This window comes from Abramis brama (genome assembly GCF_963993115.1).
Source record: "Abramis brama genome assembly, chromosome: 4".
Taxonomy (NCBI): Eukaryota; Metazoa; Chordata; class Actinopteri; order Cypriniformes; family Leuciscidae; genus Abramis; species Abramis brama.
The window spans coordinates 43,725,666-43,752,863 of NC_139966.1; the positions used below are offsets into that span (position 1 = coordinate 43,725,666).

A 27,198-nucleotide genomic window follows, 5' to 3' on the forward strand; every position below is an offset into this window, starting at 1 on the left:
CTTGTCATATCTATTTTGCATCATAACAGACACAAAAGCATTTTGATGCACTGTAAAAATTATTTGTTGGTTTAACTTAAAGTAAGCCTTAAAATATTTAGTTCATTTAAACTAAAAATTTGAGTTGATACAAAGAAAAAGATTAGTTTATTCAAAAGAAACTCAAAATAGTATGTTATCTGAACAACATTTGTGAACCTAAGCTGATTTGACAAAACTTTTGACATGACTTTACATTATGCCTTACTCTAGCGTTTAAAAGTTGGTATGTTTTTTTTAATGTTTTTGAAGGATGTCTCTTATTATGCACAAGCAAGGCTGCATTTCTGATTATTATCAGTGCTGAAAACAGTTGTACTGCTTATGACAACCCTGATTCTTTGATGAATCAAAAGTACAACAGCTCTAAACAACAGCTTTTATTTGAAATAATAAATTATAAATGTCTTTACTGTCACTTGATCAATTTAATGCGTATGAAAATATTAATTTCTTTAAAATATCTTATTGACCTCAATCTTTTGAACAGCAGTGTATATATTTGCCACTCACGTGTACTGTATTTATCTAATTCGTGCGTACACATTCGCTCGCTGGATTAAAAATTCAGCACGCTTAAGGCTTATTTATTATATAATTATTTTCAAGTTATGGCCAATAACCAATAAATGTTCAGTGATAAAATTCTGTACCGTTTCATCTAAATAAAATTATAAATAAAACAAAGTGAATTTTCAGTATGAAAAATGGATATCCGTTTAAAATTTGCTTAAGATTACATTCACCAGTGTCACTTTTAGTGAGCATTAGATGATGCAAAGATAATCTAAGACGGCATGTTCAGACATGTAAATGTGGCCTAAATCCGTTTTTTTTTTTTGCTCACAAGATCTGTTTTTCTCATGACAGTGTGAACAGCACAAAATCACATGGAATCTGATCTTTTCAATTCTGATTTGTGCCACTTCCATATGTGGTCCTAAATGCGATACAAGTCAGATGTTTTCCAATGTGACCTCAGTCTGAACAGTCACATCGGAATTCATGCGACTTTTACAGTACGTCACTCTAGTCTAGAACAATATTCTTACAATTCTGCGCTCATGGGAGTCAGTTACCCGAAGTTATCAAGACAGTTGAGAAAGGTAGTCAGTGAAGGACAGTGATGTGTCAGAGCAGACAGGTATTACAGTGACAGCTCTATATACAAGTAAAACACAAGGGCTCGTATCATAAATGTTTAAAAACTTTTCTCTCTTTTTTGCATCCTCGTCTTTGTATTTTTATATTGCCTGCGCAACAATTCGCTGGATTCCACAGCAGATCGCACTATAACTAAACGGGTAATCGCTTACTTTAATGGCTTCCTTGTTTACTTCCATATGACAGCGTGCTGCGTGTCTTTTTAGCGTTCTTTTCGCGCACACAGGTCAGTCCAGGACCATGATCTGTTCGCACTGGAATCTGATATTGGCCACATTTATAACAACAATGTGAACAGCTATACAAAAAAAGCGGATCTGAGCAATAAATCATGAGCATGCACTATTAAGTTTCCATTACCGGTTGATAATTTGTGCAGTTAAGAGTTTTCATTTACATAAAAGCAATAATTTAACATAATTAACAATAAAATTTAAAAAACTCTCTTCTCGACCGATAACTAATATGGTACAGATGATATATTATACAGTGAAAACTGCACAAATCATCAACCAATAATGGAAGCTTATTAGTGCATGCCCATTTCTAATGCTTTACGCATTTTGATGCAGTTTGACAAAAAAAAATTGTGCTTGTGAGGCAAGTAAAGAGCGCTGCTGAAATCTATTTCCGCCAGGTGTCTTTATACAGTATAACCTGTATGTACTTGTATCCTATAGTCTGGCTATCACCAGATCACCAGACCAAGCTCAATCTTTTAAGATTGAACATTAGTCTGTGGAGTTTGCTCTGTATTTTCTACTGCACAAGAGGCGTGATCAATGGGCATAGTTCAAATGACTCTGTACGCAATTGGATAGTCCTTCAACCAATCAGACCAACGATCCGGGTGACGTACTTTGCAGCGAAAACTCCAGGCAGGAAGCGTGTCAACAAACGTGTTGGTTTGGAGCATTAATCAGCGGTCAATGGCATCGAGCGATTTTTGCAGGTTGTGCAAAAAAAAAAAAAAACATGAAAGTGAGTGGTATTTAATCTCACTCGAGTGATTTGTTTGCTAAACTAAAGAAGCCATTGAGCATCGTCGAGAGGTTAAAAGGAATTGGGTTGGATTAAACCCGCCAATAGCGCGCCAGGTGGATAAGCCAGTTTGTGATTGGTCCCCGCAAATTTGTAACGGAAGCAGGATAGGAGAATGAACAGGTTTCCAGCCTGAGCTTCAGGGTGAAATCAAATCGCCGGCAGATCGGGCTGGGTTTTACCCAGTCTACTTATTTCCCTCACGCATTTCAAATGTTGAGAGCCATAATTGCCATGTCATTGTTTGTGTACTAGCTTTAAGGAGTAGAACAGACCACAAGCCATTTGGATTAAGGCCATTTCAGGCTGCCCCAACAAACCGCAACTTCTACGCTTGTTGGGTTTCATTGGATCAGTGTGTTAATCCTGTTGGTGTTTGTGTATCAGTGTAAACATGACAGTCATGTTTCCCAACAAGCCAACTCTGAAATTTTGTCAACCAGACTTGAGATGATTAGAACAAATGACACCAGGATGAATGCATCGCAATCTTACTGCAGTGTGCAGTTGCCGAGCACTGGAACTCGCGTTAAACAATGAAGCTTCGGAGAGGGAGAGAGAGGGAGAGAGAGAGAGAGGGAGAGAGGGAGGGGAAACAGATATGGGAGAGTGAGGCGGAGAGAGTGAGTTAAGGACGTTCGGTCTCCCGTCTCACACTGCTTCACAAGCCGAGGAAACGGTCACCTGCGCTACACTCACGCTACGGCACGCGAACACACAGCTTCTCACTGGATGGGAGCAGGGTATCCATAGTAACAGGCGGAGAGCGTGAATGAGGAGCAAGAGAAGGCAGAAGGAGGAGGAGAAAGGGGTGACGTGTTCAGACAGAGATCGTTGTTGCTGGAGTACAAACCTCTGTGGTTTGATAGCGTGAGGAGACTGGAGAAGAAAGACTGTGAAAAGGTCTGTTGCCACACAAATATGCATGTTTATATGTGCTTTGAGGTGATGCATCACAGGGCTTTATAAGAGAGCCAGAGAGTTGAGGCAGCTTGTCAACGCAGGTCAGGACACTTGGATGTTTGGGAACGGAGGACTTGACTGCACGAATGAGCGGCGAAACTCTGGGTAAGTCACTGGCACTAGAGGAAGAGTGAAGCAGAAGGTGGATTATAAGGGATTGCGCTGCCTCTAGTTGTTTTTGTTTTTTTTAGATTAATGCACTGTTAAAGCTTTTGTTCTCCACTCGCTGCAGCACCAGCCACTGTTTCCTGCATTTTCACCTGCTTTTATTGCTAAACATTCGCTGTTTCTTTCTTATGTCATTGAGTAATCTGTCATCACCAGCTACTTTGCACCATACTGTATAGTTTCTTTATTACTTTGGTGATTTTACGCATCACACTCGATTGTACGCTGTTAAGTTTACAGTATATAATGTCTGAATGCCTTAGTTTGAGTCTGTGTATGTGGATAGTTGACATTTTAAATAGTTTTAGACAGAGTATTGCATGTCATACCGCAGGACATGTCAATTTCCCAGGAGAATTGCTTCATAATTATTATGCATGCAGCTTTATGAGCTCATATTAATTGAGCTATATGAAATCTTTGTATGATCAAAAATGTAATTGTCACACCAAAGAAACTTCTAAAATAGTCAAGAATTTGTTTTATTAAAAAATAAAGATTCGCAATATTACAACTGATACTGATATAAAATTAAACTGATACTGGATATTTAATAGTAAATACTTCTCATTTCCCCTATTTTTACATTAAGATGACTTTTGCTGTTATCTAACATTCACTTAAAGTTAATCTTTATGAAAGACTAATAATTCAATAAGACTATTAAATAATCTTTAGCAAAAATCCCAATGAACATTCATTTTATGAGAACATTCATATATATATATATATATATATATATATATATATATATGAACAGTTCAGATGAAAAAGCCTCTAAGTGCCATCTGAAATTTTCTTCTAGAATGATCATTTTTATCAAGCTTGTATATTTAAGTTCAATAATTTCACTTAAATGGCAATGCAAATTACCTATTAATTGTCATTTAAGTGAAATTACTGAACTTAAATATACAAGCTTTATAAAAATGATCATTCTAGAAGAAAAATTCAGATGCCACTCTTCATATATATATATGTATTCATTCCAATGTTTTTAATGATTGTTTTTAATGATTTTATAAATATATTTTCTAAAAAATATGTTTTTATTTTATATTTGTTCTTTATTTGAGATATTTTATTTTATGAATTTATATAGTTCTATATACATAATATTTGTGAATGCTTAAAAAAATGTATGAAAAACAGAAATGACCTTACGGGACTTAAAATACACACTTTATATACATTCATATAATTTTGCCATGAATCACACAGAATGCCTCAGCTGCACATGTACATTCCTTCATTGTTGTGTGCGTGTATTCACTTGCCTCCTGGACTTTTCTAAACCGAAGCGTTAACCTCATGGCCCACGTAATCTGTAGATGGTACGGCGGTGAGTATGACCGTGAGATGAAAGAGCAGGCAGACGTCTCCTTTAGGTTGCATTAGTTCAGTTCTGCAGTCAGCAGTGAAAGAGTCACGAAGGATCAGAACAGAACAGCAGTGAGGCGGTGTTGCATAATGAAAGTGGGACCTGCTGTGCTGTGGATCAGCCCTGGTGTATTAAACGTAATCTCACAGCTACGCTATCCACATGTGGATGGGGCTTGAGGTGTAAGCTTTCTCATAACAGAAATAAAGCTGCCAATAAGCTTGGAAGTCTCTGAGGGTTCGCCAAAATGTTCCCACAGAGCTTCTCTTTCCTTAACTTTGCTGGAGGCTAGATTTTTGGAATTTTTTGGGGTAGGGTTTTTTTTTTTTTTTTTTTTTTTACCTGGGTGGGGCTTTTATGTAGTTCACTACAGTTCCAGATGGTTTTTCCGTCAGAGGAATGAAGGAAGTTGTTCGGGGATGCTCTAGTTTCACACACCTTATACCGATTAGCATTAACAAGTCTGAAGGTACAGCACTGCAGTGTGGACTGAAAATGCACACTTATGGATTCAGGTAAACTCTAGACTTTCTTTAACTGGGTCATTCTACGCTAGCTACAACTGATGATCGAATACAAACCAAGTTACTCACTATCAGATCTGTAATACCAGTTGCTTGACTGGCGTATGTGATTTGAAGTCTGCCATCTTTGCTAATTTTTGAGCCAATCACCTGAGGTGCATATAAAATAACATTATGACATCACGATTTGAGCTGATTGGCCCCTCAAGAACATCCCTGTGCTGTGATGTCAAAGCCAAAATAAAGGAGGAAAAAAGTCAATTTTATTACTTTTTGCACATACTGATTAGTAGTTTCACTTCCAGTGTGTAGTACAGAGCTTATATTCCTGTGTGTGTGTGTGTGTGTGTGTACTCACAGCAGCCTGTATAGCATTTATCTTTTGATCAATTATTCAGCATGGCTTCAGTCTTGTCCAGCCACAGAGCAAGTTATTTCACTGTCTTAAAGCGTTCCACAGATTTTTGTTGAATTTGAAGGATCAAATCTGCAGTTCAGAAGGAAGAACACACAGTCCTTCTTAAAATAAATAGACCAAACACCAAACTACTTCCCAGAATCATCATCTTCTCTGGACAGTCCAATCTGTCCTGGAGGTTTTGGTTGAAGTTTCTCTGCAGCGGATGTCAACTTGAAATCCCGTCTCGCTGAGAAACGTCCCATGTTTTTGAAATGAAATGGGTTTAGAATGCCGTTTCATATTGGCTTTGAAGGAATGTTTTACACATGCAGTACTCGTCTGCACAGATCATATCAGACCAGTCATATCAGTCCTGACATCAGTCAGTTGAGTGTAAATCTCCTCCTGCCTTCTTAGCTAGTGATTTTACACCACATTAACAGGATACAGTAGTCAAGTCTGACTTTTTCGAGCATTTTGAGCCACTCAAGAATAAGTATTTGTGCAGTTAAGAGTTCCCGCTTACATAAAAGCAAGACCTATGGTTCCGTGTAGGGTGCAGGCGTCATGCAAGGACACTTCCAGGCCCTCTGCTGGTTTATCCTGTGGTGTTTTGAAGCTTGGATCCAATCATCGGCCTGGTGCTGTGCAGGATGTGACAGGGCTGTCGGTCTAATGCTGTTGATCTGCCTGCTGTTGGTCCTTATGTCGCTGTCGACAGCGGCTAGCGCAGACTAAAACTACATTCTTAACACCACAAGCAAGCCTGTTTCAGATGATCACTTTATGAGATTAATTTGAAATGGATTTGATGTACTATGTATTGCGTGATTGCTTTACTGATTTGATTTATATTGGATTAGGGTATTACATTTCTGTGAAAATGGTCTAGTGGCCTATTTAGTACAGATGGGTCAGATGGTTGTCCAAAAATATATATTTAATGTATTTACAATAGCGTTCAAAAGTTTGGGGGTTTTTATTTTAAAAATTTTATTCAGCAAGGACGCATTCAATTGATCAAAAGAGACCATAAAGACATTTATATTGTTACTAAAGATATATATATTTTTTAAATGCTATTCTTTTGAGCTTTCTGAATGGTAATGTGTATATAACTGAAAAGAAGGTGTTAAGGTAGAAGTCTTCCAGAAAAGTCTTTTTAAATTCATTCCCTTTAAAGAATCAGCACTAAAACAATTGAAATGTAAGAAATGTATCTGACCGGGTCAGCCTATTTGTTTCCTAAAGGCCGATTAGTCGACTAGTTGTTCAAGCCACCCACCAACTAGTCATTTCTGGCAACATGCGATTTTGCACGTCTTTACTATTGAGTAAAATCACAATGTTCTCACTGATGTTCTGTACTGCTCGATTTTTCTGCATGTTCCACAGTTTTATTCTTGGTCTGGCATGTCTGTGGGTTCGTGTGCAAGAATGAGTAGGAGTGTGTGAGAGAAAGAGTGAGAATGCGTGTGTAGTGAGAGAGAAACGAGAGAAACTGTCATGACGTCTTTTTTTTTCTCCCCGTCTTTGTGTTGGAAGCTGACTTTTTCTCTTGATTCCTTCTGATCCCTGCATAGAGCAGGATTCACACCGCTGCATTTCCTTATTATCATTGGTAAAGGCAGAAATGTGACACGTCCCCTCATTGGATCATCATGTCCTCACTCACAGTCAAACCTCACAGCATTGGTCTGGCGCACTGCTGTATATCCTTTACGTTGCCTCAGAGGCCTGCTGGATTTTTACGCATAGCACCAGCACTCGCTCCATAGTTGCTAGGTAACTGGCAGGCTCTGGTTCCTTTCCAGTTGTCCCCTGGTTGGGAGGCGCTGGTTATAAATGGATCTGAGACGGATAACGGCGAGTTGCCGTGACGATGGTGGCCTCGGGCTTGTTTGAATCATACCTGCAATGGTTGGTACAGGATTTGGCTCCTGAGGAGGCTAGTTGTGACTGGACACCAAGCAGCATCAGTGACATCCACTGGACCGACGTCCTTCAGTGGCCTGAAAACCGCCAATACTAGTGATGAAAAACGAACAAATTAGTGCTGTTCCAAGCAAATCCGCGTAGACCGCTAAAGTAGCCCCAGAACGCAGGAGATCAGGAAGATTTGTGGACACAATGTACACACACGTACACAAGACCTCATTACGTTCACTGTGTGGGTTGTGTTGGCTAGTAATGCTGGCAATAAAAACCTGTTATGTCTGCTGTGATTGGCTCTCTACATTCAGTCCGCTGTAGCAAGGCAGACACGCCACATGGTATTTTGCATTTCAAGGGAAAGATTTTATGCCATAAAAAAAAATATTGAGGTACTGAGAGAGATTGAGATGGAAGGGTGACATCAAGCAGAAGAAACCAAAGTGCTCACGGCTGGTTCTCGTGGGCTTAAAGGTCATTCAGCCAATCATGTGAGCTTTACAGCTCATTAGCCAATCAATGTGCTTCGCATGTTGCCCATCAGGAAGAGAAAAACAATGGAAGAAAGGGTGGTGGTAGCAATGTGAAAAACAACTTATTTTGATTATTGACTAGTCAGTGAGTTGTTTGAACGATTAGTCAACAAATCGTTCTTAAGGAAGAAAGGAACAGATTGAAATCGAATGTAGCAGTCATGGTTTAAAAGTGTTTCAAACTGTTTCAGAGCAAACTCCGCCCCAATCTCCATAAAGATTTCATTGGTCATGTCAATCACAGGACTGATTGCCTACTCAATGCTAAAACAAATACTAAATAAATGCTAAAACTAAATACTTACCAATGAAATTGGCTGCAGGGTTGGATTAGCACTGAACTGGTTTGGGGGGGGGGGGAAATCATGCAGTTCGCATCGTCTTAGAAATGCTCATGTTAGCAGTTAGCATGCTAAATCCCTCTCAGAGAAATTGTGTCTTTTAATTCTTCCTCTTTAAAGCAGTCATGCTAAGAATAATCAAATTAAAAGAAAGAATAGAAAAAATACACTGGTTGTGGTTGTTATTGGTTGTGAATACACTGTAGCATGTCAGCATGCTAAAACCTTCTCAGAGAAGTTTCGTCTCTTAAAGCAGTTATGCTAAAGATATTAAAAGTAAAACTAAAAATAGGGACTATTCAGATGGTGATCTTGGTTACTGGCAAGATGATTGTTGGGATGTGGAGCATTGGATTGTGGGATAGAGGTGGAAAACTGAGTGAGCAGGCGAATAAGTAGGACTTTGTGATTCCCAGTTCATTAAAATCCAATGCACGAATGCTGCTGTAAGCACAAACAGTACTGTATTCACATCCTCCCCATCAGACAGGCCTCTGCGCCTCAGCTCCCTCAATTAGTAGGAACTGCTCATCCATACCACAACTCATTCTGAGCTCTATTACTTATGTCTGCTGGTGCCTCCAGAATGAGATCATAGAGAGTTATGTGGCTGTGGAGTATTGCTTTGGCCTGACCTGACCTTTAAAAAAGAGCTTGGTCTTTATAGAGACATTTTACGTATGGAGTTTTAACCTTTCGCTTTGCAGTCTTCAAACGGTATTTGCAGCTCATTCCCATATGACGTATTTCCAAGTGATTTTGGATGTTCAACAAGACGATTGTAAGATTGGATCAATCAAGAATCGATTGGATTATGATAAGTGGACATTACTTACGAAAATGGAACCCAGTACTGCTGACAACCACTTTTTTGAAGAAGCTTTTTCAGTTCATCTTTGAGACCATCTTGATTATTCAAATTTTAGTGGTTAAAAAAAGTAATTATTTACTATTACTGCATTTACATTCACATTAACCGGCATTAAATTACTTCAATTACTTGTTAATGATAAGTTTATAAGTAAAAATGTATTTAGTAGTTGGAGAATCAACTGCTGAATGATGTACATACTGTATGGTTGTCTCTGCATATTTAACTGGTACAAAAGTGTGTGTTTTTGTTTGTGTGTGTGTGTGTGTGTGTGTGTGTGCCTATCAGCCCCTTAAAGGATGTCCATGTCATATTTCAGACTGAAGTTTGTGTGGGTCTGGTGTGGAGATTACTCTCCTGCCGCTGGACCGCAGAGGTTAATCCCTCTTCAGACCTGCTTCCTGCTCACTTTCTCTAATCTAATGGGATTAACTGTCATTTTACATCCAACACTGCAGCAATTACACCCACAGAAAGGAAGAGACCGCACAAGACTCCATTACGCATGAAACGGATGAATGTTTTAGCAGTACTCCAGTTATTGTGTACAAATGTCAATGGCCTCTCTGGTGCGTGCCTCTCTCTTTTCACAAAGCGGCCAAATCTTTCACACACTCCCTGATTTTCTTTGTCCAATGAATGCACAATGAGGATCTGCCTGATTAGGTGTCAAATAGGCCTAACTGGCTGGCAGATAAACACTCATTTGGCTGCATTCATTTGTCGCAAATTAAAATTTTGGTTTTGAAAGGTCAGCAGTGTGCTGTTGGAGAACGGCAGATGCACTATATTGTCCTGAAAAGCAACTGCGTGTTTCTCAGTCAGAGTTTACACACTGACAGGTTCTATTCTTTCTGCTTTAGTGTCTCATGGTGTGTCTGAAATCGCATAGCCTGCTGTCTACTATTTCAATTTGTATTTACTTTGCGACCGTTTAAAAAAGTATGTTCTATATAGTATGAATATGGATAGTATGAATGAAATTCCGACGTACTACATCCGCCATGTTTTAGCTGTCATGTGACCTACCACCGTCAGCTGCGTTGCTTCACTGCCATTCATAAATCCTCTCCTGTGACCTTATGGGAATGTAAAGTGTCCATCTAATGCGCATCTTTGCTGAAGTACAGCAGTAGGTCATCCAGGTACTTTTTGCCTACTGTTTTTCAAATATGTATTCCGTCATACTACTCTGTTGGTGTACTGCTTTTCACATACTATATAGTAGAGAAGTGTTCGATTTCGGATGCAGCGACAGTTTTTATTTAGAGTAATTTATTCATAGGTAAATTATAGACTGAGAGCAACATATATAAAGTGCTTATTTGTTTTCTTTTATTTAAATTTATTTAATGTTCTTTTTAGCTTTATATCAGTTACTAAAAACTATTTTAACAGACCTCTTAGTCATGTACCGTTTGTATAGGGTTAACATCTAGCTAAAGGATTACCTTTGAATTCAATCATGAAATGTGAAGTTAACAAATATGTGTGAATTGAATTGAATCGAATGCACCAATTTGTATAAGAGAACGGTTTAAACAAATTTATTTTGCTCATGCTTATTTAAGGTGCCTCATTATTACTTTGAGGTTCATACACTTAAAAACTACTACTGAAAAAGTCGAAAGAGAACCGTCAAAGTCTTTTTCCGTAGCACAAGGGCCTTTGGTCAAAATTAACCCACTAATTCACGTATACATGAAAATCTACAGAAAAAGCCATCCAGGCACCTTTAGCATGCTATTTTCGGTGCACTATGAATCCTGATCTAATATAGTACAGTTAGTATGTAAATTAGGATGCAGCTCTCAGTAGCTTTAAGATACAGGACTGCAGTCAGCATACTGTACCCGGCGGTGCGGTGAGGTTCACAAGCAGTCGCAGTGATTAAAACACATGGCTGCTTCTCTTTATCACCCCTGCTGCATGTGTAATGTGAGGCTTATGCATATCATCCGAGCGCCTCTCGTGTGATAGAGCCGTTTGCGCTGTCGTCCGGTCTGTACAGTATTCCTCTATGCCACATTGCATCTTCGCTGCAGCCTGCTTTACACATTTGCATTTAAATGAAATTCAATCTCCTCTGCTTTTTACTGTCTTGCAGTAAGGCAGCACTGAACCTTACACACTCTCTTTGTTCATTTCCTCCTGTTTTCTCTCCTTTTGTTTGTCCGTTTCCTGCAATGGCATGCGTTCGGGAATATAAATAGCTTATATGAAGTTCTGCGTATCTGTAGTCTGTGCCTCTGATGCACACTGGCTACAAGAATGGCATGAGCATTCTTTAGATAGCAAGCTTTGTTCTGATTGGCTGGCTTTACTGCAAAAGTTTACAAGGGCTGCTAATTATTGCCTGCAAGGAACTTGTCTAGTCAAAATGCTACAATCAAAGGTCTGTACAAACTTTTGATTATAAAACATTTAAAAATAAAGAATTATTTGCATGCTATGGTCAATATTAAAATTATATACCATTTTGTTTAAATAAATACATTAATAAATAGCCTATAAATACTAAAATTAAATACTAGCAGTAATTTTAGGAATAACATTATTATATATAGCATGAAAAATGCATATTCATTTTGAGATTTGCTAAAGATTACATTTAAAGTATAACTACATTTTTTGTTTTTTTTAAAGAATAACTTTATCAGTGTTAGATGATGGCAAAGGTAAAAATATAAAAATAGACGAAATGAACATGCACAATTAAATAATCAGCGAATACGATAAAAACATACCCTAAATGGGACCGATTATATTGTGTTTTACGGTATTTCAGATTAAATACCTATAAGAACATATGTGTGTATTAAGTGGTTTTGAATTATGTAAGTAATACAAGGTATGCATTATATATGTACTTTTATGTCTCTATATTGCCCAGCACTACCAAAAACTAAGCAGGAATATTTCATGGTCAGAATAACGTGCAAGTGGACCAGACTTTATGTCAATAGTCAAAAACACAAGTCTGACTATATCAGACATGCATAGCAGTGTTCTTTTGCGCTTTATTTCTCATGTGAATGCTCCAGGCACATTGAAATCACATTTTGTGTGGTTTAAACTCCTAAAATGTCTAATTTCAGCGAGCACACATCCTGCTGTAGTCCTGAAGGGTTTTCTGTCCAGTTCCAGTCTCTGTTGCCCTAACCACCTGTAATCTGGCCAGCATGGGCCTGAGGGAGACCGATTGCCGGCTGCTTCAGATTGGCTTGTTTGTGCATCCTCCAGAGGGTTTAAACCGGGTTAATGAGCCTCTGGTGCACACAGTCCAAAAACGTCCTCACACAAATCGATTTTAGACATGAGAGGCTTTGAAGAGAAACACGGGATCATTAACACAGAACGTTAAAATGCGTGGCTCCTGTAAGTAGTTCTGCACATGAAGATGGATGTATTTTGTCCAGTATGAACAATGATGTAGCCTGCAAACAATTGTTTTTCCTTTCTTGGACTGGCTACTTTCTGTTTTTGGTACTATATTTGATTGGCCAGATGCGGATTTGGTACTGGGTGGGGGGATTGAGTACACAGTTGAGAACTAAACATGTACACTCTTAGAAGAAAAGGTTCTATTTGGGACCTTAAATGGTTCTGTCATGTGCTTATATAGAACCTTTTAGGGTTTCCAATTTTTTAATGGATTTATAGTTTTCATTAATTGTGTTTTAATTCATTTTAATTTAAATTTTGAATTAAATGAATGAATAAAATAGCTCATAAACATACCTTATCACCTTATTCACACACCTTTAAACAGGAATAAGTCAAGAATTTCAGTATTCTGGACTACTTTTTATAACAGTGTCTCCAAACAATCAGTCAAATTCGGTTAAATTGTCTGATACATATTCAGACCCCAGTATAAATACTGTAGCTATTACATACGTTTGCTCAGTCCATAATGACACTGTTTCCACGATTGTGAAAAACCTGTCAATTTTAGGGAATTTTAATATTTTGTTATGTAAATAAATAAAAAAATAATGAAAATTTCTGTATTGAATGTATGTTTTTCAAGCTGATCTGCTCTAAAATATTTCATCAGAAATATTTAGAAATATTGCTCATGTGGAAAGTCAAACTTGCTCAAAAGGTTTTTTCAGTGAATCATTCAAAAACACACAATTCACAGAATTCATTCAATTGAGTTTTTCATTCAATTCAGTTTTTTTATTTTTTATTAGTGAAGACGTGTGGGAGCCCTGCTCCTTCATCAGCATCATGCAGGTCACCTGACAGACAATTCACGGACACTATGTCGTAATTGAAAACCATGATTGTGCTGAAAGGAAATATCCTCCCATTGATTCAATTTTCTAGGGTAAAATAGTGGCGATCATTATAAATGAAGCTAGAGAAGATTGTTGCTATAGGGACAGGAATGAGGCAGCCAATGAGAAGACGCCTTGTGTGTTCTGTGTTGTGACTAAAGCGGGTTCTTCACATGCATTTGATGCTTCTGTGCAACCTGGTTTACAGTAATGGCTCAGTCTGTATGTATGCTCATTAATTGGGTGGAGTAATTCCCTGTTCATCGAGGTTGTCGTGTGTGTGTGTGTGTGTGTGTGTGTGTGTGTGTGTGTGTGTGTGTGTGTGTGTGTTTGTAGTGAGAGTGAAAGAAATAGGACAGTTTGCAAAAGAAAGAGTTTTGTGTGTGTGTGTGTTCTTTAGGTTTCATGTATTATTTCATGATTTTACTCATGTATTATTATTATTATTGAGAAAATTACATTTTATTTTATTTTATGAAATAAACCGGGAAGTTTTATTAACAAGCAAGTCAATTTTGATTTCATGTTGGCTTGAAACTTGATTGTGGTGATAATAAGAATAGCATTTTTCTGCTGCAATAGTGACACGGCTGTAGTGAATTTGTCTAAAAGGACTAAATGCTCACTTTTCTCTCTCTCTCTCTCTTTTTCAGGTTCTTAAGATTAATTTGATCGGCCACAGGAAAAGAATACTCGCATCACTTGGAGATCGACTGCACGAAGACCCTCCACAGAAACCACCACGGGCCATCTCTCTAAGGGCGAGTATGAATCAGAAACTCCCCTCACACTATGGCTGTCATGTTTTCAGTCAACGATAGAATGATAAATTGAATGTTCATCCTAAATGTCACCCATAATATATGTTGTATTTTATGTTTGTGTGTGTATGCATTGTTTTTTTGTTTTTTTATCCTGTTCCTCAAAATGTTTATAGAGAGAAATGTTTTTAGGAAAACAGAAAATGTCACTTGCTGTGTGATTTGCTCTTATCCTGAGAGCGATGGCATTCTTATGGCCTGATCCGCTCCAGGGATTTAACTTGATCTTCCAGGCTGGATCAGACAGCTGCTCTTAAACGCAGCTAGACCTCCTCAGCCTCTTTTTCAGTGCTGTCTGACGTAAAAACAGTGGGTCATATGACTAAAAAATGAATTCAAACACAAACATCAACCAAAAACAGGCACACAATCAGACCTCGAATGAGCTCTCTATTAGCATTCCCATTCATCTCATGGCAGTTTCTCCACTAACCACCCTGCTAACCACATTTCTCTGTCTCTCTCCTGCAGGAGCCCACCGGGAACCACACTCCCCCTCAGCTGTCCCCGTCTCTGAATCAGGCCTACCCCAACGCCAGCTCTCTGGACGTCCAGCATCTCATCATGCAGGCAGACGCCCGACGCAGACGCAACGACAACTACTTCGAGGACGTCCCGCGCTCCAAACTAGAGAGACAGATGGCACAAGTCAGTATGGTGAGTTAGTGCACTTGCGTCAAGTGCACTACTCCCCTCTGCGTGTGTTGGTGTGATCAATTGCGCTTTGTGCACCTTTGTGTCCTGATAGAATCTCAATAAATCAGTGCCATGGTGTGTAAAAGTGTGTTTGCGATTGTGAATGTGTTGTGGCGAAGATCTCTTTTTGTGAGCTTATCAGTGATGTGTGTGCCTGTGTGTTTTGCCGTGATTGTGAATAGAATGAGTTACTGCACCGAACGCAATGACAAAAGGTTACCCTTACGTCCTCTTCCTCTTAGCCTTTATCAGTTTTTCCTGCCCTGTGGCTCCATATATCATCACAGAGAGAGAAAAAGATTGAAAGAGCGACAAAAAGGCTTTAGACCAAATGCTTAGCAACCATTCAGTTACATTCTGAACCCTCTGCTCCAGAAATCTGTGATTATCGTAAATGTACTCGGTGAAAAGTGATAGAATCTATATTTAAAATTTGCTGGAGAAAGTTACATATTTATTTATTTATTAGTTAGTTAATTAATTATTCAGCGCTGAAACAAATCATGTTATTAGTAAGTTTCTGAAAATATTTATTTAAATTTTGTATTATTATTATTATTATTGTTGTTATTTATCAGTTTTTCCTGCCTTGTGGTTCCATATATCATCACAGAGGGAGAGAGAGACTAAGAAAAAGGCCAGAAAACTAGTAAACTGATTATAGCAGATGTACTTGTGTGTGAAACATTACTATTTTTAATGTTTTTGAAAGACGTTTCTTATGCTCATCAAGCCTGCATTTATTTGATCAAAAATACAAAAGACAGTAATGTTGTGAAATATTATTACAATTTAAAACAATGGTTTTCTATTTTAATATAATTTATTTATGTGCTGCAAAGCTGAATTTTCAGCATCATTACTCCAGTGTCACATGATCCTTCAGAAATCATTCTAATATGCTGATTTATTATCAATGTTGGAAACAGTTCTGCTGCTTAATGTTGTTTTTATAACCTGTGATACTTTTTTTTAGGATGTATTGATGAATAAAACGTGAAAAAAAAGAAAATTAATTTTTTAAATTAATTTTTTTAAAGAAATTAATATTTTTAATCAGCAAGGATGTGCTAAATTGATAAAAAATTATAGTAAAGATTTATATTTTTAGAAAATATTTATATTGTGAATAAATGCTGTTCTTTTTAACTTTTATTTATCAATGAATCCTGAAAAAAAAATTCCAAAAAAATATTAAGCAGCAGAACTGTTTCCAACATTGATAATAAATCATCATATTAGAATGATTTCTGAAGGATCATGTGACACTGAAGACTGGAGTAATGATGCTGAAAATTCAGCTTTGCATCACAGGAATAAATTAAATTTAACGTATATTAAAATAAATTGTAATAAATTGTTTTTTTCTGTATTTTTGGTCAAATAAATTCAGGCTTGATGAGCATAAGAGACTACTATATATACACACAGAGGAAGAGAGGGAAAAAAGAAATAGATTGAAAGAGCGACAAAAAGCCTTTAGAAAAGAAATGCTTAGCAACTATTCAGTTACTGAACCCTGAAGTGTATATATATATAGCTTCAGCTTTTGTAACCTAAATGCTGGACCTTGATATAATTACAAACATTTATGTTTTTTCCACTTCCTTTTTTTTTTTTTAGCAAGGGGAATGGTGCGAGCCAATCACGTTACGACCTCCGAACGAGGCGACATCATCTACGCCAGTGCAGTACTGGCAGCACCATCCTGAGAAGCTTATATTCCAGTCATGTGACTATGAAGCATATGTAAGTGTGGGTTTTATAAGTGATAAATGATGAATGTTTCTCAGATGTTTCTACTGGAACCAAAAAAACACTTGAAATTTGAGTGTACGAGGAATTTAAAAGTGGATGCGGCCTTGGCGGGCTCCTGTAAGCCATCAGATAACGAAAGAGAAAAGCGAACGTGAAAGCTATCTACGAGTCTATTAGTTATTCAGTGGTGAATAATGGTGTTTTAACCTTCAATCAATACAGGTTTTTTCAGCTCTCTCCGGGCCAGAGCATCTCTAGTATTAGCTTACATAAACCCACTCTGTTTCCTAGCAACAGCCATATAAATTTGATTGGCTTATTCTCCAGTGCCAAAAACACTGATGGAGTTTATGAACAGAATCCAAGCATGTATGTGTGCCTGAACCACAGAGGCCAAAGGTCAAGAGTTTTGTTCCCAGTGTTGAACTGTGAAGGAATCAGGAAACTCAATCAATGCTGATCTGACTAGTAGTAAAATATGCTTTAAAAAAATGTATAAACTGATATTAGACTTAAACTGGTGATTCTGACTATCATGGTTCCTAAAATTAGGTCAGTAATGAGATGCTCACCTGACAATTATTATACTGTACTTTTATTATTGATAGGGTGACCAGACGTCCCTTTTTTTTAGCTCTATTTTTAGTGTCCCGACTTATTATGAAAAATTCATGTTTTGTCCTGTATTTCTTCTTTCGTAAATAGTCTTTGCTAGGTGATCATAAGGTAGCCAATCTGTATTTTGGTAAACAAAATGACCATCCAATCCCAATTCGTAATCGATAAACTTGTATTTAGTGAAGGCGGGATATTAGAGAGATCTTAGGGAGATCCAGATAGAGTCAAAAGCAGAAATGTCAAAGAAACGTGCGTATACATTTAACATTTAATGTACAGTAAGTTGTGAAAAAAGAATTCAATGCGTTTTATGCTGATAGCCTGTCCATCCCGTCCCGTATTCCACCATGAGAAATCTGGTCACCCTAATTATTGATGTTATATTACTGTATACATTTCTACTTGGCAAATATAATATAAATAAAATTAATTAATTAAAATCTAAAATATTACAACAAATTAATTATACAAAAAGTAAAATAAATAAATAAAAATATCAAAATCTAAAATATTTCAATACAATTAAATAAAATGAAATAAAAATATTGCAACAAAATATTTAAATAAAATGTAAATAATAAATAATGAAATTATGAATTCATAAAAATGATTACGAATACAGAGGAATATACAATTAAATAAAAATAATTTAAACTACAAATACAAAAATGGTTTGATTAATATCATATTGCTGTGATTAATGTAAATCTAAATGAATGGTCTAGACTGGATTTGGAAATAAGATTTTGCGATTGAAAATGAGTAGTACAGGTTCTGACAGTAGCATCCGCCTGTCTTGCCGGTCAACATTTCGGTCTCATCTAGTCTCAAAATGATTGGGTTTTACATTAACGGAGTGCTTTACAAAATACTGTCACACCTCAGCATAGATAGATGTTAGATTCCAGATTGCTTTCATGTGAAACACAGTCTGCTGGCTCTCAAGGTTGTCCTTGTCTGATAGCCAGCAGTGCAGCGTAACACTTCAGCAGATCACAGCACAACTAAGCTCTTTCCGACCGATCTCTTCCGTTCCTACACACTTCGTTGAACACGGCTACGTTTCCATTCAGTTATTGATTTATCTGACAAGTTGTACTCACAGTGACACACAATCTGTGCACACCAACTGCCGGAAAAGAAAACCTTAGGGAGATAGTACTGAGGTGGTCTTATACACATACATTTATATACATACACACATGTACTGTATATGGTTAATTATTATTTTTACATTTTTTAATTAACTTTTTTAAATGATACAATTAACAAAAATGAACGAGTTTCTCAGTTTCTGATTGTGTTTGTTCTGCAGTATCTGGGGTCTATGTTGGTGAAGGAGTTGCGCGGTACAGAGTCCACGCATGATGCCTGCGCAAAAATGAGGGTAAGAGTTGTGTCACCATGTCTAGTCATCCTCCTGCTGCCCTCAGGTCACTATGACACAGTCATTGAGAAAACAGGACTACGAGAGCACACAGCGCACTTGGGATTTACACTCACGCAAGACGATATTTAGGGAAATAATCGACAAATTTCTCATAACTTCCCACGGTGAATAAATGCATTAACCTAGCTTTACCTCAAAATACCTTTTCTTACTTCAATTGCCCCCGGGCCCCCGTTCCTATTAGATTATTTAACACGCCAGGACAGTTCGCCTGCTCTGTGTTTGAATGCATGTAAAACACCATCTGTTCTCCTTTCTGCTCCCCGCTGCACATTTCGAAGATGCAGCCGTCCCTTGCTTCTTCATAAACACATTAATACATTCAGAAGGTGTAAATTTAGGTCCTCTATCTCTCGCTCTTTGTTTTAAGCAGAATATTCTGACAGGTACAGAGCGGTAGAGAGGCGCTGATCCACGGGAAATCACTGACAGCGAGAGCGAGAGGGGAAATGAGGTCCAGATGAATATATTTTCCACTCTGACAGCTGATATGACGGCGTAGGAATATATGAAAATTAATTCTGAATCTCTGAAGTTCATCACTATCCTCGGCTGCATGTGATTTATGCCCCTGCAGCACGAGGTGGTCTCCCAACCTGGTCAGGTTTGCTGGTTTTATAGAGGTTTTGGACACTTGACGGCTTGGTTTCCACTGGCTTGACCAGACTGGGAGACCAGCTAAACCATTTTTATTCCCAGCAACACTATATGCGGTCTATATCATCATCAACGTTCAAACCCAATAAGGCCACGTTTTTAACAGTGCACAATGTTATTTTGTCCCTTGGCACTCTTATCTGGGTTATTGCAGGGTATTGAAGGGCATTATGTGTAAATAATTTAGTGTGCGTTTGAGTTTGTATAAAGCAGATCTCAGTCAGTGTGTGATGGGGCCTCATGAATGTTAATGTTGGAGACTGTAAGACTGTCTGCTGATCTCTCCTCCTCTCTTCCTCTCCGTAAGAAGTCTACAGAACAGATGAAGAAGATCCCCACCATAGTACTGTCTGTCTCCTATAAGGGAGTCAAGTTTATCGATGCCACTAACAAGGTAATCATCTGCCGTTACCTGTATAACGTCTCAATTTATACAGATTATAATCGGAACTTTCATCTTCCTTTACAAGATAGAAATTAGGGCTGTCAGTCAATAAACAATGTAATTGAATAATCAATCACAATAAATTGCATGTCATTAAAAAAAAGATAAAGCGCATTACATTATTCTGACAAAGCGTTGAATAGATCTCACAAAATGTGCCACTCTAAGCCAATTTATTAGCTGTTTTTGAATCATATTTTAGTCCTAGTAGAAATGTAGTATAGAAAAATATTGTTGTTAAACAAATATGCATTTAAATCTGATTCTTTTCCTCTCATTTCTGTCCCTTTCTCCGATGTTCAGAACATCATAGCTGAGCATGAGATCAGGAACATCTCGTGTGCCGCGCAGGACCCTGAAGATCTGTCCACGTTTGCGTACATCACCAAGGACCTGAAATCCAGCCATCATTACTGCCACGTGTTTACAGCTTTCGATGTGGTTAGTAGCAGATAATAAATAAACCCATGTCTGATAAAGCATCAATAAAAATGAAACATCCATTAAAGCTCACTTACAAATGCGCAAGTGTTGCAAACCATGTTTGAGGAATTCCACATTTCATAAATACAAATGAAATTATTAATAATATATTGGTGAAGATGTATTTGATTATTACTTAAAGATTAGTAGAAAATTTGTTTGAAATTGAATCATCAAATTAATGTAAAAAAGAAAAAAGCCAAAATAAGAGGCAAAACAGAAAGTAGCCTATTGTTCAGTTGTTTTGTTGATTATTTAAATGTATATTAATTTTATATTTTATATTATATTTTATATTAGTGTTAAGTTCTGAACTATTTTCTAAGATGAGATTCTAAAAATTGTCCATGAAAACACTTGGTAGGTCTGACAAGTTTTCATCAAAACTTAAATGTCACATTTTATAGTATCTGTGTAGTCATTTTAAATACAAACTATACTTTTTGTCAGCTTAAAAGGCTATGGTGGGGTTTTTTTTTTTTTTTTTTAAGGAAAATGTCTGTTTAGGAAGCTGATGTCTTCCGCCTATCACAGTAACACCACAGAGCTGTCTGTGCATCAGCTAGTCACAACACATGAATAATTTATAACATGCTTAAAGCATGTTTTTAATCATTTAAAGATCACTAAGCTCTGAAATTATGGAAGAAAAGTGGTAAAATGCTGCCAAATGTAGTAGCACTGAACTGAACTCAAATCTCAAACTCAAAGATATTTTTAGATCACCACAAGAGTGATTTGCGAGTTGATTTTTGAACAAGCGTCTCTCATCGCCTCTGCGTGTCTGTTTTTTTTTAACAGAATCTAGCCTATGAGATTATCCTGACGTTGGGCCAGGCGTTTGAGGTGGCGTATCAGTTGGCCCTGCAGGCCAGAAAGAGCGGCCACGGGTCATCCACTCTTCCCGAGAGCTTCGACAGCAAACCCTCCAAACCTGTCCCTAAACCTCGCGTCAACATACGCAAGAGTGTGAGTGACTTTGCCCTTTGACTTTGCCTAACACAGCAGCCCGTCTCACCTCCTCCATCTGTACATATGTACGCCTGCACACCTTGAACCCATATCTGTGTGTGCTCAAGCTGAGTGATGCATCATGGGAAACAGAGCTGCTGGAATGTGTGACCAGAAATTTTCATTTGGAACATTGTTTTAAAACTGACGTTTATCCGCTGTGTGTCAAAAGTTGTTGCTTTTAATTTAACAGTTTCATAACAACAAAATCATTCTAATATGCTGGTTTGGTGCTCAAGAAACATTTCTTTTTATTATTTTATTATCAATGTTGAAAACAGTTGTGCAGCATTCATTTCATATAGAAATCTGACCCCAAACTTTTAAATCAGTAATGTATATTTAAATGATACCAAAACATTCATTTGTTTATCATATCCACCAAAGCGTTTTTTTTTTTACGTACTGTAGCTGGCATATTTTCCAATTGTTTTCAAGCAAGCAAAGCGTCTCAACTGAATAAAAAACGCTGGCTAGAAACGCTTTGTGGCCATATTCTTTTATAATATTGCTATGATATATTCTTCATATTCAAATTTTAGCTACAACGTGACAGATAAATACTTAAAATTGTTGTGTTGCACGTTATAGCTCGCATCTTAACACAGTAGAATCTATAGTAAATGCAATTTAAATTGATTGAACGGTTTCTGTTTTTTAGGCCTAACTTTGTATTGCTGTTTTGTTTTAGAGGGCTTATCAAATGAGAAAGCCAAAGAGCAATGAGCGATTTTTGTGTCAATTTTGTTATTTGAGTAATATTGATATCTATGCCACCTAAAGACCTCTGGTGAATGAAATTAGAGACATTTGGAAACCAATTAAAAACAGCACAGACGAACATAGACTTATTAGCCATTTATTGATTTCGATGTTTGCATGATTGTCTGTTTATGAGCATGTGCGAATTTTTAAAACCAATATCAAGAAATGTGTGTTTGGGAGTATTGCAATAGATTTACTTCCTCTCAGTGAAAGTTTGTTTGTACGCACGCCAGCGCGTGTGTGTCGCAGCCTGTCCTGAGGGACGGTGAGGTGAGTGTTTGATCTGTAAACGGCACACTCCATCTCCTCTCCCTTCAGTGCGTTTAAGGATGAAAGAGATTGATGAGGGCTGTTTGCACAGAGCTCCAGCAAGTGGCTTCCTCCAGGGCAGCCTTCCTCTCCATCTGCCCTCGTCCCAGTGCCCCCAGAGCGGGCACGTTGCCTCTCTCTCCCCCCTGCCACCGACAGGGATATTACCACTCTCTGGATAAGGGCCCAGAATAGGTGGGAGCTCGTCATAAAAATAAAACACACCCTGCCTGTAGGAGTTGGATTACACGCAGGACAGAAACGATGGATGCCTGGTTGAAAATAAACAGTTGCATTTGGAGTCCAGCCTGCAGGACTCCAAATAACCCTATTTTAATGAGAAGCCTAACTTCTCTATCTGTTTTAAAGGCCAGATCACTGTCCACATAAAATGTGATATTACAGTATAAATACTGGGCCAATTTGGCACTTTAAATTGAGCTGTGGTGTAGCAGACACCATGCATGCTCTGAGAGATAAGGTGCTCAAATGGACTTTGTAGATTCAAATTCGGCTCGCAACATTTTCAGATCCCGTTCTCCTTCTCTCCCGGGTAAGAATATGTATGATAGCAGTATTTTTGCATTATTTTATTTATATATTGGCCTTAAATACTATAAATAAAGCTAATAAATTTCTCAGATTTCTGGTCGGTGAAACTTTATTGGATTTTGTGCCTTTTTGCAACTTTTCTGGGTGAAATAATAGTTTGTTACTGTTGATGTCCCATTTGACATAAAAAGAGGATAATCTACTTAATTCCTTCCATTAATCAATTGCATTACATACAGGCATATAAAATATTATAAATAATGTATAAACTTAGAATATATTATAAAGGCCTGGTTTCACAGACACGGCTTAAATAAAGCCAGGATTAGGCCTTAGTTAAGCTACTTAGTTAACATTTAAGTAGCTTTTATAAACGTGCCTTAGAAAAAAACACTACTGGTGTGCATCTTGAGACAAAATAATGGCACTGACATATTTTAAGATATTGAGTTATTTGAGGTAAGACAGCTCAAACAATGCATTTTAGTCTGGGACTAGTCTCTGAAACCAGGCAAAAATGTACCAATTTAAAGCACCCACATTTGGACAATATACACTGTGATCTTAGTAACACAAACGAACTACAAATATCTCATGATCTCATCTAAAGATCTATCTGAATCAGTTCATGAAATCACAGGCGTCCTGTGTTAGTAACTCAACTAATCCTGTGTGAATAGTGCTTATGTGACAATTTACGTAAGAATGGATTTATGAATGATTAGCGTACATTTGTTCTGCTTGTTTTTTGTGAATAAGGCCCATTGTTGGTGTGTGTGTGTGTTCACGTTGTTACCCTGAACACTAACAGCATTCTCTGTGGCTGTGTGTGGTGTACTCGGATATTGATTTTTCCTTGTGTAGGAGAAATGGTTCATTATGTTGCGGTACCTCTTCTCCATATGGACACGATACGCTGTGTTGCTCCATGAGAACGGAATCCTTCTCTCTTCTGTTCATTCTGTTCATCTCCATGTGTCCACTCCTGCAGTCGGTTGAATGCACTGTATATGGGGGATTCTAAAATTAAGGGAATTTATGACTACTTGATAGTCTTGAAAAATGAAACCTCTTCAAAATGTTTCAAAGTGTTTTGGCAGCTAATCTGCTATAGATTACTACAAACTTCTCAATGTCAAGCCTTTTGGAAAAAGTAGTTTTCTTCACTACAAACTACTGGCAAAAAGGAGCTAAGATATATTTAAATATACAGATAACTTTAACACTTTAGTTTAGGGGCCAATTCTCACTATTAACTAGTTTCTTATTTGCATGCATATTACTATGATATTGGCTATTTATTAGTACATATAAAGCACATATTAATGCATTATTGTGCATGACCATATTCTACATCCTCAATCCTACCCAATACATAAAATTAACAACTACCTTACTAACTATTAATAAGCAGTAATTAGGAGATTATTGAGGCAAAAGTCGTAGTTAATAGTTAATAGTGAGAAATTAACCCTAATCTAAAGTATGACCAAAAAATCTAATTTTAAAAATCTATAACAGATACATTTACACTAAATACAACAAAATAACCATTCTAATTTAACTGAGTCATTTACAGCTGAGTATAATTAAGTAAAGAGAGTGAACAGCATTTAATTTATTTATTCAAAACAGTGAATAAACTACTGGTTGTTAAAGTAGTTTAGTCTAAAAGTCATGGGTAAAGGACAAGCCCAAAATAATCTGATTCTTGCAAATGATTAATTTTAACACAATTAAAAATGCCCCTAATTAAAGAATCAATCATAATTGATTGATTGATTGATTGATTATGTGTGTGCGTTTGCGTGTGTGTGTTTGTGTTTTCACCTTCCCAAGCTGTGACCTCTTTGTTCTGCCTCTAGGTCATGTCCCTCTCTAGCCGCTGGTCCCTGGGGCACATTTTCACCCCGCACCGTCCTCCTCTTCATCCTTCTCCTCTTCCTCATACCTCCCGACTCCTCCATCATCCACATAAACTTCACTTTCAGGTCTTCTTGTATTTTCCTTTCCTTTTTCTTCCCCCTTTTTATTTTTAGGGCTGTCAATGACATTTATTTGTGTTATTTAATTAGTCACACTAAATGAATGCTAAATTGATAGCCCATTTCTTTGTTTGTTTGCTTGTTTTTGTCATTTTTCTGAACCTTTCTCTTTTTCACTTAATTTATAAAAGGAAAATTCCTGGTTAAAGAAATAATTGTAACATCCTTAAAACAACGACAAAAAAAGGCAAACATTAATACACATACAATGGATGTCTGTGGGGCACCAGGTACAGTATAAACTTGCCCAACAGTAAATGCATAATTGGGTTTTGTTTTTACCAACTGCGACGAGAGAAATGATTTTCTGAGGTAATTGACACCATATCGCAGATGCTGGCGATCTCTCTCTCTCTAACCCAGAAATATTCCTTTAACTGGTTTCATTATTCATTTTTTAACTTTGTTTTGTTCAGTTTGCTCTGTTTGTTTGATCTCTTCTTTATCTGAATCCTCCTTTCCTGTCGTCCTCTGACGGTCTGTCCATCCAGAACATCAGCTGACTAAACAGGGATAGAAATATTTCAGCATCTCTTATCCAAGACACCAACTCATCGTTCCCTGAGAGCGTTATCAAACCATTAAGCTCCTTTTCAGGTCGATGCCTCATACTAGAGGTTTATTGCGTAAGATTAGGGACTGTTTCTTTTTTTTTAAGCATTTGAATGTGGAGAAGAATGAAGTTGGTGTGGGTGTGTGCATGTGTGTGTTTGAGAGCAGTCAGAGGTATCCAGGAAGAGCGGGGATTATGTTATTTAATATTCATGCGGCTGCATGTGGAAAAACCTGATAAAGAACTCAAGACAAGCCAACAGCAGACGTAAAGGACTCTGCGTTTGTGCGCGCATGTGTTCGTTCCTGTAGAGATTCACGTTTCTGAGCCATGTATAGCTCAGCTTAATGTGGAGCAAGGCTGAGCTGCCGTGGCAACAAGGAACAGTGTTTTGATTGGTTGATAAAGATGTACTAGTTGTAGGGTAGTTTTGACCACAGCAGATCTGCAAGATGGATTTTATGTCACCGATACTTAATATAACAAATTAATTAGTTTGATGTTACAGGTTTTAAAAATAAGAATTATGTAATGTGGAGTTATTTCACCGTTTTTGTGTTGGTGTGACAGTCAGATTGCCATGTGGTTAACCAATCACATCACACACCCCTCTCTCTCTCTCTCTCTCTCTCTCTCAATAACTATAAAGATAACTATATTAGCGTCCACACCAGCGGATGATATCGTTCTGTTTATTCCAAGCGCGTGCTTGTCTGTCGCTTTAAATGCTCGAGCTCGTTACAGCAGGATGAATTCTGATTGGCTGTCAATGTTTTTATCGTTCATCAGCTGGAAAAAAAATCATTCCGATTCCAAATATATCATTTCTCTGTGCCGTTATCGTTATAGCTGTGGTGTGAACTCTGCTATTCTTTAATATTGAGAACGATTGAGATCTTTATAGTTATCGTCCTTGGTGTGAATGGGCCTTTAAGCATGTAAATTAATTCAGATTCCATATATGAGAAACAGAATATGATATAACTATAAACGTATTATTACATCATCATTATTATTGTAAACAATATAATATGAATAATATAGGTAACATTTTTAATTAAATGTATTTAATTAACTAGCAACACTACTTTTTCAGCATTTTCATTTTGAAGATGAACGGAAAAAAAATTTTTTTTTTATTAACCATCAGTCACTACACTCCCCCTCATGTATTCATTATAAACAATATAACAATAAAGAAATATATAAAATAATGTCTGTTTTTTAGTTATGTATAGGGTCGCTAGCGACCCGAGGTATGCGATAGTGTAAGTATATTTTTTCTGCGCAACAATAAGTAAAATTCACCTTTATTCCTGTCTGATACACAACGATGATGTGAAGTTTCCCCTGGCATAAAACAAAAAAATATCACAACTTGTATTTTCAGCA

General features: G+C 37.3%; 1 protein-coding gene across 13 annotated transcripts in view; it reads left to right on the forward strand.

Annotated features, from left to right (window-relative positions):
- The window catches only part of anks1b (ankyrin repeat and sterile alpha motif domain containing 1B), a 165,011-nt gene that overhangs the window by 134,772 nt on the left and 3,041 nt on the right, over positions 1–27,198 (forward strand). For 3 of the 13 annotated variants that reach the window (XM_084111782.1, XM_084111790.1, XM_084111791.1), the window contains 7 exons: positions 14,297–14,404; positions 14,936–15,121; positions 16,784–16,909; positions 18,852–18,923; positions 19,951–20,037; positions 20,392–20,529; positions 21,373–21,540. In XM_084111782.1, the coding sequence (XP_083967908.1) occupies positions 14,297–14,404; positions 14,936–15,121; positions 16,784–16,909; positions 18,852–18,923; positions 19,951–20,037; positions 20,392–20,529; positions 21,373–21,540 (885 nt within the window). Of the gene's footprint in view, positions 1–2,841; positions 3,313–14,296; positions 14,405–14,935; positions 15,122–16,783; positions 16,910–18,851; positions 18,924–19,950; positions 20,038–20,391; positions 20,530–21,372; positions 21,541–25,073; positions 25,200–27,198 lie in introns of those variants that run through there. The other 10 variants (XM_084111787.1, XM_084111792.1, XM_084111786.1 and 7 more) reach the window with 9 other exon arrangements.